Source organism: Athene noctua, chromosome 4, assembly GCF_965140245.1.
Source record: "Athene noctua chromosome 4, bAthNoc1.hap1.1, whole genome shotgun sequence".
In the NCBI taxonomy this organism is placed as follows: domain Eukaryota; kingdom Metazoa; phylum Chordata; class Aves; order Strigiformes; family Strigidae; genus Athene; species Athene noctua.
In genome coordinates this window covers 51,143,972-51,156,590 of record NC_134040.1, presented here as the reverse complement: position 1 = coordinate 51,156,590, position 12,619 = coordinate 51,143,972, and the positions used below count along the sequence as shown (strand labels likewise).

Genomic DNA, 12,619 nt, shown 5'->3' with positions numbered 1-12,619 from the left:
ACCATCAGAGACATAAAAAGTCCTGTCAAAAGTTAGCAGTAATCACTGCTGAAGATTGCTATAGTTTGAATGTACATTAGCAGAACTCTAAGAGAGATGGTAGTCTAGAGCCAGGTGAATGTGTGCCTCATATGTGTCCTCCACTTCATAAAACAGTAAAGAAGGAAAGAATACACTGCAAATAGTTTCAAAAAAACTTTCCATTTAGCATCATAGAATCATAGAATGGTTTGGGTTGGAAGGGACCTTAAAGATCATCTAGTTCCAACCCCCCTGCCATGGGCAGAGACACCTTCCACTAGACCAGGTTGCTCAAAGTCCCGTCCAGCCTGTCCATGAACACTGCCAGGGAGGGGGCAGCCACAGCTGCTCTGGGCATCAACAACTTCTCTGTGTCATCAGTGATAGATAAACTAATAGACAAAGCTCAATCCATACCCTTGAAATAATCACTGCTATGAATCTGCTGCTCTGTCCAAAAAGAAGATAGATGAATACTTGTAACATAGGAAGAGGATTAAGCACAACATGGACTTGAGTTGAGCCAAGGTATTTTGTAAATAGAGGTTTTCTTTAAAGATAGTTATTAAGCCATTGCAAGGTAATAAAAGCAAGTAAGTCTTTTGCACAAGTTCTAGATATATTTCCTCGTATACTTGTTACACTTTGTAAAGAAGAAAATGCTGATATATCAAAGCATTTTCCATGAAAGTTAATTTCTCATATTTAAGGTTTGTCTTCTTATCATCTGCCTATGTTTTAGTTCCTCTTTAGTCATTCATTACTTCCTGGAGGGAAATTTTCCCTGGCACCACCCAATTCCTTTAATTTGCCAAGGATCCTGTGATAAGATAGATAACAGTAGAAATGAGGTGAAATAAATACAGAATAGCTTAGGTGGCAGAGGCTTGACCACAAACCCAAAGTCCAAGTTCTATTACAGGGAGCATCCTCAAGTCCCCTGAAACTCTGAGCTTGCATCCCTGGGAGTAAACACAGCCTCCTCATCTTGTTTGTCCCTTCAAGGTAACCTGAATAGTGTCACAGACACAAGTGTAGCTCAGAAGGCAGAGGGGTGAGCCAGGAGCCCAGGGGTCTGGCATTTTTCTTTCCTAGTCCTGGGAGTGCTAGTAGTTCATTCAAGATCCTCTCAGAATTTTCAGACTCGTGTCTTGATCCTATTTTCATAGCAAACCAAAACTGTCAGAAAAGAAGAGATGTGAATCCAGGAACCATAATACACTCATTGCCCTGACTTGGCATAGAAAAAGATGAAATGCATATTTGTGCCACTGGATATGAGAAGCTCCCTTCACCATGATATCCTTATGTAATGAAAAGGTCAACAAATGAGATAGAAACACTTACAGAGAAGGTCCCCAAAGGTAAATAGAAGTGGTGAGCATTTAAAGATTTTACAATTTTGTTGACGTTTTGGTTTTAGCTTGGACAGTTGAATTCTGAATCTCTTGTCTGCTTGCAATCTTGAAAAAAATGTGATCTCAAAAAAAGGAAGAAAAGAATTGTCAATATTTTTGAAGTCTCATTATTTCTGTGGAAGTACATAATATATACCTTTATTAAAAAAGCCAGGCTAAGAGGGTGGACTTACTCACTTGGTCCTCTTACGAGCTATGCAACTTTCATCATTCTGGAAAATAGTGGCAAGGAAAAGCTAGAAATCATTAACCTCAAGAGCTCCATGTGAGAGATGCTTCAGTGTTTAAAAATTGATTTGGGCATTCTGGCATTTTATATTAGCTGAGTCAAGAAAGCTGCTTAACTCTCCTCTTTTTGCTTCCTTCTCAAAAGCTGAAGGCTCATTTGAAGGTAAGGTGATTAACTCATCCAAATTTGCTCTCAAAACAAGCTACTGGTCTAATGACCTCTTATTTCCACAGATTTTTTTAAGGATTAGAGGTATAAAAAATAGTTAACTGCAAAAGAAAAAAAATATTAGATATTCCTCAGTTTACCTGTCTTCTAGTAAGGAATAGGAGAAATTGGTAGACTGATACTGGAGTTGCCAATGCACCCTTTGGAGGGAAAAGTCTTACTTCACAAATCAGATGAAGTAATTGGCTCAGTCGTGGAGATACAGGCAAGTGGCATCTAGTCAACCTAGTACAACTTTTTATTCCAGAAAATTTGATCATGTTTCTCGTGAATTGTAACTTTTGTGGAATAAGATAGTTGGACCTGTCAGAGGTTGATAATTGTTTAAAATAAATAATATTTTTAACGATGCAAAATTATTGAGCATTAGCTATGTTGAAATCTGCCTGCAGAAAGTTGCGGAAAGATGTCACAATGCTGCTTGCTTTGTGAAAGGGCAGATGAAACTTAGTATCAGTGAGCTTAGTTATACCTACAACCTAACTGTATGTGTGCGGAAGGAATTGTAAATTAGCTAATGTCACTGAGGAAATAGATCTGGCTGTCATAGTTTAGATATTTTTATAGAACTGTGTGCAATGTCTTATGGCAGTCAAAAATGCTTCTAGAGTTCTAGGAAGCATTGAGAAAGGGAAAAAAAGAGAAAATATCATGTTGAAAGCAACCAGATGTATGTACTTCTACAGGGTGTGATTAAGCAGTAGAAGTCATCGTCACAAGATGCTGAGCAGGCCAAAAGATGATAGATTTGAAGAAAATGCATTGTAAGTACTATAGGTACACCACTGTAATAGTACAAAGTTTGCACTTGGACTCTTGCTAAGCATTAGATCTGACTGAAGGAAAACAGCTTATTCTTTTTGTTATTTCCTAATTGCACTTACAGCTTACTTTACAGATTCTTCCATGCATAGTATCTTTCTCTCTAGAAATCCACAGAAATTGTGGTCATCTGTGGACTGACTGGTACTAATAGTTATTATAAAAATAAATAACTGCAGGTAATATTAAAAATAAATTTTTGCAATGGTTTTCAACAACAGAGATTTCAGGCTTATTTTTATGGGTAGAAAAATTCTTGTTTCACTTTTGCATTCAGAAACAAAATGACTATTTGCTGATCCAGAATTTTCCATGGCAGTCTGTATAATTTCCAGCAGATCCATTTCCTGAGGATTCACTCATAATATCTCATTATAAACAAAAACAAATACAATGCTTGAAACAAGTCTGCATTATCAAGCCAGGGTATGTATAATTTTCCTGGGATTTTCCCATGTTATGTGATAACATAAGAAATGTGATCATTTCCAAAACGGGAAGCAATCCGTAAACAAAAGTAAAGCATGGATAATGCATTTGTCACCTGATACATAACCAGGATGTTTGTATTAGTTAGTATTCATCACAGACAGAGAAGTGGAGGTCAGCAAACCAGCATTTGTATTCTCTATTGTCCTAAGGAATAGTTGAAAGTATTTTTCAGGGATTTTCCAGTATTTCTTTCAATGACTTCCTCTATGGTTTGCAGCATTTATACATTAGAGAGAAACACACTTTTGGTATTATAAGAACAGTAATGTTGAAACTTGAGGAAACAAGTTACAGTTTGTGACTGAAAAGGCTCTCAATACAAGAGCGGAGATACAGATACAGAAACCGCACATAGGAGGGTGAATTTGAGGACAGGGAAATGAAACGAGGTGGTTAGTTGGTTGTCGCTACAGTCCTCTTGCCCCAAAATTATTGGTGAAAGAAGGAATTGGAAGAAAGATGAAGTAAAGATGAAGAAAATAGTTGAGGAAAGAAAGGACATGTAAACCCCTCTGCTATAATACATTTAATTGCAAGGAGGGCAGTAGAGAAATGAATGGAAGGTGATAAATACACATGGCAGCTGTAACATGGAATGGCCTTCTGACAGGGTTGTAGAAATACAATTTCGATGCTAAATGACGTGGCCAAAGGGAGTAGAAGCTTACATGAGATTGGCAAAAAGAGAAGATAGATAAAAGCATGTAGTTAGCTGCAGTGAAATCTCAGGGTCCTTCCTTTCATTGTGGTGTGAATGTCCTCGCTCTTACTGTCTGGTCAGCTTTCTGGTATGTCACACAGAGATCACACACACACACATACACACACACACATATGAAGATTCTTACTAAATAGTCTACATGTTTTCAAAGGGTGCAGTTTTCTCCCATGGCTTCTGCATGGCTCGGTACCTGGAGAGCCACAGGGCACATTGTTTAAAGTTCAGGTGGCTGCCACAAACTGATGCCAGAATAATGTGGCTCAAGGACAGGACTCATGTCAGTCTTACTGCAAAGGGTCTTCAGGAAGAAGCAAGCCAAAGACAGCTCTCTTATGATACACAGTTACCTGGCAAAAATCCTTCTGCTGTTTTAAGGCTATCTACATCATAGGTGAAAGGGAAATAAAAGTGTGCATGCCTCAAATAAATGGGTATACACTAGTTTAAAGCAATAGCCTTTAAACCTGTGCCCTCTCTCTCTTATTCTTAGTTCCCTCCTGAAGACACCCAGCATGTTGCTGGCTTTTGTTTGGCTGCCATTGCACTTGGGGCTGATGATTTCAGAGAATTGTTAAGCATGGATGTTTTATATTACTGTTCTATGAACTGCTCTGGGACTCCTATGAGGAGACACATTGCACCCATGAGAGCCGTGCTCTTCAGCAGCCCCCTGGGAGAGGACGTGAGGTGGTAACAATATGAAGCACTCCAGTTTATCTGCCAGAATCCTTCCTTGGTGTTCATACACTCTGTCCCAAAGGGGCCAAGCATCAGTGCTTGTGCAGGATGAGGAGGAATAGCAGGGCCTTTTAAAAGAGGCAGGCATCGTGTACTCAGCACTCTCTGTTTCAGGGATCAGAGTAGGAAGCACTTGTTACACAAAGGAAAATGTTTGATGTTTGAGTACCCAAAGTAAAGGTCACAAATTCTCATTTTGATAGTTAAATAGGGGCTTCATGATGTAGTAGAGCTTTACAGCTCTGGGGCTGATCTGGACACTGGCAGTGTTTAGGCATCTGAGGGGAAAATTCGCTTGTCTGCAAGGTACTTAAATAAGGGAGCCTTGCCCTACAGTCCACCAGTCCCCAAGGACTGGGAATAGCCTGAGGAGAGGAGAGTAAGCATTTTACCTGCCTTAAGAATTTGTGACTGCTTTCAGTCACATCAGGTTACAATATCAGTGTGAGTTATAGTACCATGTACTAAAAATTTTCATCTCTGTTCCAGAAATCAGGATGAGGTGGCAAAAATGAAGCTGACTGTTTTGAAATAAAGCAAATGAAAATGTAAGATAACAGATAACAAACAGATTTTTTTGTAGAAAACATTTAATAATACGTTGTTAGGAATAATTACACTCTCACAAGAATATTCTGTGTAAGATGCATTTTTTCCATTAGCTAATTGAGTAACTAATTAGACATACAACCAAGTCCTTGTACAGAGCAATGAGATATTGATTATCAATATTTTCTTTCTTAGATAGAAACTACTCAATAAATACATTTATAAATACCACAGAAATCACAATAAATAAATACCAAACCCACTGTCTTACAGATTCTGTAGGCTAGATTTTTAAAGTTAGAAATCACAGTTCACAGTCTAGACAGAGTCTGACTTTGGTTCAGGAAACTGTTGTTAACACAACATACTAGTGCACTCCAGGGGAGCAGGAGGAATTACCAGCTTGCTGGTGTAATAGCAAAATAGTAAGGCTTAGTGTAAATAAGCTGTGCTGCAAGTGCATTGCACTTAACTAGTTAAGTCTGGCTGAAGTGTCTGCCAAGGGTTCTTCATTTCCTTTAGCAAACCACTTTTCCTATTCAGTGTCTTCAGTGCCAATGAACAGCGTGTCTCACAGACAACACTGGCCATTCTGGAAGACTTTCTTAAATAGATGCAGTTGAATAAATAAATAAATAAATAAATAAATCCCTAATTAACATAATAACACTGATGAAGGAGGTGGAAGATGTTGCACTGCCTAAATGATGCTTTTCCCGAATGTTTCTCTTAACAGATGAGCAGGAGCAGTTCCCAGATTTTTTCTGTCCTGGTGTTTCTTAGAGTGGTGAATCAGAATTGAGCTGAGCCCTGTTAAGAAGTGAGGGAAGAGGATAATTTAAAAGGAGGTTCAAGAATGGTTAGCATTGCTTAGCATTGCATGAACAGTTAAGGATGAGTGGTATGTTTCAAACTTTATGTGCTATCTATCCTGAGGCACAGAGAGAATAAGGTTGATGTTTTGAAACTGAAATCCAAGTGTGTGCATATCCTGTGCCCAGCTCGGAGACTTCTGCAGCATGATTCTCTGCGTTTACTTGCATCAAGAAACTCATTAACTCAGAAATATGCATTATTAACACATGCTACTGTAAGTAAGAGGAAGATTAATTTTCTAAAGACTCATTTTTCAAAGAGAGCCAAACACTTCTGTGTTCCTTTCCCTCCAGATGGAGTTGCCAGTACTCAAAAGTTTGGCAGTGATGTATTGGCTTGAATAAGGACCCTGCAGCAGTCAGAAAGACTATGACTAACTCTATAATTAATCAGCAAGTTCCTTGTTCTCTAAATCTGATTAAGAGAAAATGTCAAGTTTTACTAAGAAATCCTACATATAGGCTTTTTGGGGAGGTTTACCACTCAACTGCCCAAACTGAGAGGAAATGCAACTTACTTGGCCAAAATTGCCTTTATGATCAGCTGTACCCAGGGAGCAGTGGGCTCCAAGCACACCTCTCTGCCATCCTTCAGAGTAGCTCTGCAAAACAGGGAATAAAGAAAAGTCAGGAAACTACTACATGAATTTATTTTACTCAAAGAATGTAATATTGCATTTTTAGATAAGGTAGTATAAATTCACCCCAACTGCTCTAGGTTAGACTTGGCCATTTTTTTATATGTGTTCCACAACCGAGGACACTAAAACTGTCCAGAAGTTGTACGGGTCTGTGTGCCTGCTCTCAAAGCACGCACGCATTTCCAAAAATCTTCCACAATATACATGGGTACTTGGTTTGAATTTGTTTACATTAGTAAAGCTTTCTTACACAATGATTGAAACCTCCACTGGTGAAAAGGTGTTTCAGCAGCATAAGGATTTAAACATTTTAGTTTCTTCTCCATGCTATTCAAGACCAGATTAGTTTCATTGTTTCTCTACATCTGCTTGCGGGAACTTAATTTTTCTCTCTGACACTGATTCAGAGTATTTTAATGAGAATTTTGCCTGCCTAATGCAGGATTTAAACTACATTATTGCCTCATGGATTAAGAACTGACCAGTCCTTGAAATTCATGTTCTAGCACCAGAAATATTTAATATGTCCTATGACAGGTAAATAATGATCAGTTCAGGAATATGAGACAGTGAAAAACATGCTGCATTACTTAAAACTCTCTTTCAAAAGAGTAACTGAATCCAAGAACATCATGACAGCCTGATGACTATCGTACTTGTCATGAAGCATAAAAGCCCCTGCAGTGGCAGCAGCAGCAGTGTAGGTGAAGAGGAGGGAGGTTCTTGCAGAGCTACTTACATCACTTCAACGTTCTTGCAGTGGGGACCGCTCTGTGTCAGCTTCACATCTTGAATGGACTTAGGAGGGATGAACTTTGAATGAGTGGCTATGCACTGGCACCGGAGCTCGGTTGCCATCCTTGCCAGGCTCATACCTGTGAGAAGGAAGGGAAGATTGTGGTTTGAGAGGTGATCTTACCATCACTCTATCTGACATAAAACATGACTGCTCTATTTTAACAACATTCTCAATTAAAATACTGCATTTGTCCCAGCTGCCTAAATCCTCATGGTATAAAGATCAGTTGCTCATTTGTTTTGGAGGAGCTGATGCCCAAGTACATTTAAAACTAATTTAACACCTCTTTTTAAAATAAACACACATATTTTGTGGTTACTTGTACTGACCACACTGCACAGTTAATTGCATCATTTTAATACCTGGCTCGACAAACTAACTATACAGAAGATAGAGCCCTAGATTTTTTCATTAATTGGAAACTTTCCCATGTTTCTGTGTTCATATTGTTAGTTCTCCTTTCCCAGCTGTATATTACTTGCCTGAGGCAGTGTGATCATTAAGTAACAAATATGAGATCATAAACTATTCTTTGTGTGGGAAGGGAGAGAAACATTCAGACACTTAAGGTCCTGTCTCTATAGCTGCATACACTTCAAGTGAAACATAGAAACAAAGCAAATTTAAGTTGCATCCTTAAAATTTTTTCCCACAAGATGTCAGTAACTCTTCAGTACAAGGGCTACGTGGTAGATTTCTGACTGAAGAGCAGTTGCTCTTAGTCTCTCCAAAGAAACTAATTTGCTGAAACAAATACAAAGCTACCTCTCTGCAAAGACAAGCATCTCAGTAGATGCCTTGATGATACTACAGCCATGGGGATCTTGGGAGGGATTTGCTTACCTCGAGACATAGACGCTGAAATCAGGAAGAGAGCCAGGACAGCCACAAGTTTGCCGTTCATGATTAGACAGGAGTTTTTTGCTGGGTTGTTTAGCTCTGGTTCTGTGGAGCAGTAACCTCTTGTTCTGGAGGATTGCTGATGTCTGATCTGGGTGACCCATCTTGCTTATATACCGTTTCGTGCCCAGTTTGTGTGCTCTGCTAGCATGTAGATTGCGTTAGAGGAATTTCCCAAATGCAGTCAAAATGAGTCACATGACTGCTGTGAAACTCCTTCCTAGATGACAAGGCACGAGAATGATATAATGTATTAATTTATTAAAATATGCAAGCAATAGCCATGCATTTCCATTTCTTTTGTAGACTTTTGAAAATTTTATGCTTTTTCTAATGCACACCCTTATTTAGTAATATAACTTTATGATGGTTTCAGTTACGTTTGTGTTATAACTTCTTATCATTTTCTTCAGGGTGATAACTGTTCTTCTTGGGGATGCCAGATCTATGTTTGATATATTTAATTTCTTATATTTTTTTATGGTGATGGCTTCTACTTACCTGTCTTTAAGTCACTGGACTGGAAATTGGGCAGTGCTGAAATCACTGAAAAGCTTCTTCACTGGGTTCAGGATTTTACCTCAGCATTATTTTGATGTTAACAGTTTTAAATTTTTGTTATTTTCTTTTTTTTTTTTTTCTATTCAAGTAGCATTTTACAAAGTAAATTCATCCCTAATATTGTCTGTTCAGTAAAGGAATTGAGGCTGCAGTATTCAAAGCTTCCTGTAGGAAGCAGATACTAAATTCTGAACAGCTTTGAAAATCATGTCTGTGTGTTTCATGTCACACATGTAAACGAATGATAAACCCAGGAAGTTTTGTATACAAACAAAATAGCATGAAACACAACTGCTTTTGTTTCCTTTGTATGTCTAGATATTTCTAGTAAGTCTTTTCTGTAATCTTTTTCAGTGACCATAACCCTAGGTCTTAGCAAGGGAAATAACATTAAGTATTATGGTACTGCTATAGACATTTCTGTTAAAGAACCTTGTTACATGAATGCTGGGTGTTTATTTGCTGTAGGCAAAGATATTACCTTGCAAGAGAGACAACTTCAAGGGAAAACAGGCTCAAATGCTGATCTATTGCTTAAATGAAGAGTCATTTTTTTTAACACATCTGGACTTAATGTGATTAGGAGAAGCCATTCTGTTTTGGTGCTGTAAGAACGTCCCTTTGACTAGATGGCTTTTCCAGCTTGTCATCTCCGACCTCAAAACTTCATGTTTCTGTGATCTGTAGCTTTATAGAGGTATTTCTCCCCAACTCTGAGAGGTTTTGTAAAAACTCAATTACCCTTAGCATGTAAAGCAACGTAATTTGTTTATAGTAATAATTTAATAGTTTGCCCATAAATTATTATAGTTTACTGTGTACCATTTGTCATTAACTTACTTGATAAAAGGAAATATGTGGTGAAAATTCATCTGTTTCCCATCACAGTGTCAGCTGTCCCAAGAAAAAATATCACCAAGCTTGTCTCTCCTACCTCTTACTGAGTATTCAGTCAACAAAAGATGTGGGTTCTGACTTCTAATGGTTTTCCTTAGTTGTATGACTGAGAGAGCTTTACTGAAAAATACATTTAGTTCTCTGAAGATGTGAAAAAGAAGAGGATTTTACCAGATACTAAAGGTTATGTTTTATTGTTTATGTTGTATATGTTATGTTAAATTAACAGGATGATTTCACTGGCGTCAGACTGTAGATGCTGGAGCTTTAACCAGTTTACTTGGAATGAGGTTTTGCCGATTCTGTTCTTTTGAGTTTTCTTTGTGTCTTACATGTGTATGCACACATACAGGGTAATTAAAAGTTGATTAGGGATCTCAGTTACTATTTTCAGCTTTTTTATCTAATTTTGATGTGTGCTGAAATGTCATTAATGTCTGAGGAAAAAAAAGGAAATTCCCCCTCAAATCCCCAAGTAAAACCAATGACTTCTTGTCCTCCTTACCACTAGACTCAGCTATTTCCTGAGTGTGGCAGTAAGGGATTTGCAGAAATCCCCAGGTCAAAAGTGAGCGCAAGAGCCTACTCCACCTATATGATTAACCCTGCCCCCGAGCTAAGAGTAAGTATCTGTCTAAAAGAGCAGGATATTTGTAATGAAATAAAAATCCACTATGTTTTCTGAGAGCTAAAGCATCTCCTCCGCCTCCACTTTTTCTCTGATGTGACACAGTTTCATTGGGACTATGCGAAGGGGGTGTAACAGAGGCAATAATGGCACAAAAAGGTGAGATCAAGCCATGAGATCAAGCCTAAAGGCCAGGCACTCCTAACCTGTGCTTCTGGGAGTGCTGTGCTTTGCCCAGGTTCTCCTGACATCCCTTCAACACTTTGCCCAGGATCTCATCCCAGCCCCTGCCTATGGGAACTCCAAATCCTTTATCTGATTTTGGCAGCGTGTGTTTTCCTGCTAGCCATCAGAGATGACTTGTGCAAATGGAATTGCTGCTCCTCTTGAAGGATAACGTCACTGAGTGAGCTGATACAGCTACAAGCAGAGACCTTCCATGCTTAACCCTGTTAAAAGCACGCTTGTAACGAACAAAACAACAGTTATGCAATAGTCCAATTACTGAAAGACTACTGAAAGGGGAAGTAAATACCGCCCTTGACTTTGTTTGAAGGCAGGGTATAGAATGTGTTCACTGTCCTGCAGGATAGGAAATTGTGGTTTTTCTTTTTTATGACTCATTGCCTTGTGTAATGAACACAAAAGTCAAAAGGAAATCTTTTGGGATCTTGAGTGGAGTTGTTTAGAGTCTGAATGTAGCAAAGGACCCGCAGACACAAGGGGCACAGTGAGGGGGATTCATGTGTTCTCTAGTGACCAAGACCATCGTGAGGGATGGGGGCCAGCCGGGCTTCAGTCCCTTACTGTTTTGAGTCGCTCCAGTTCCAGAGGAATGCTCCAGCCTCTGGGCTGATAAAGTTACTCTCTCTGAGAAACTTAAGAATCCATCTTGTTTTAGACAAATTCAAACCTCTCACTTGAGAAGCTGTGCACACAATACCCCAAATACCTGGAAGACAAAGCTTTCACTGGAATGAGAGTTCAGCCTGTGCAAGGTGAACACTGTCAACTCCTGTCTCCTGTGCGTCCTCTCTACCAGCTCCTCTTGTTCCCCAGGGAAAATATCCCACTTTGTTTTCTGAAAGCACCTCCTTTTCCCCACAAAGGGCTTGGCCTTTGCCTGCCATTGCACTTGACCCATGGAGAGCAGAAAGAGCAAATACAAGGGCTGGGAAATAATTGCTTCTGCTGCTTAAAAACTGGGCACTGTGTTGTGCAAATGCTTTTGGAAGTGAAGCAAAGCATAGGGAGCAGATATGTAAAAAGCAGAATGTTTTCTAAACATCTGGGTTTTGATTTGCTATATGAAGACATGGTAGCAAGAAAAGAAGAAAAGTTTAGGGTCAGCTTGTGATTTTTAAATATAGGTGGTTATGTAGCCTTAGTCAGATCATGGCAAGTGCTGGACCTTCCTGAACCCCTCTGGAATCACAAAATAGTAGTACAGCTTTTTAGTTGCTTTGCCTTTTAGTGTATGTATTTATAAATACAATAGCATAAGTATATATTTATGTGACTGCATATTTATTTATGATACATGTTTCAGCTCTGCTTGAAAACAGTCATTTCTGTATTGTAGCTTTCAGTTAAAAAATTATTGTGGGTGAATGGAATGTTTCGTTTGATTAATTCAATATGAAATGTCATTGACAGTATAAGGTGTCTATTAATATTAGAAAATTATACACTAATACTCATTCTAATATTAACATCAAATATTAGCAAATATTAACAAATATTCAGATTAAAAATAAATTAGATCTACCTGGTATTAACAGAGGAGATACTAAGTCCAGCTAGAGAATTGAAACTAGCTGCTGGGGTTTCACCTGCTCTGTGAAGGCTGCATTTATTGCTTTAGTTGCATTTCCTTTTCATGAGTTTGGCAGGAAGAATTTTCTGACTGTGGTAACAAGATATGGAAGTGGCGGGAGGAAACACATGGCAAGTTTCAAGAAGTTCATGCTGGGAACTTTTGATTAAATTGGAAGTGGTCAGTAGACATACGTCATGTCTACTACTTCTCTGACTCTTAAAACGTTGCCTGCTGTCTTCTTGGTGTCTGATTAAATGACAGCCAATGCAGCTTGGCAGATG

The 12,619-nt window shown here is 38.7% G+C and overlaps 1 protein-coding gene across 1 annotated transcript; it reads right to left on the bottom strand.

Moving 5' to 3' along the window:
• Nucleotides 1–5,247: 5,247 nt before the first annotated feature.
• Nucleotides 5,248–8,501, bottom strand: LOC141959708 (interleukin-8-like). Its single transcript, XM_074903949.1, has 4 exons — nt 8,377–8,501; nt 7,474–7,609; nt 6,612–6,695; nt 5,248–6,028 (listed from the first exon to the last, which is right to left on the bottom strand). Exons 1-4 carry the CDS (start codon nt 8,435–8,437, stop codon nt 5,998–6,000), a joined length of 312 nt encoding a protein of 103 aa, XP_074760050.1. The 5' UTR covers nt 8,438–8,501; the 3' UTR covers nt 5,248–5,997.
• Between the last annotated feature and the right edge of the window lie 4,118 nt (nt 8,502–12,619).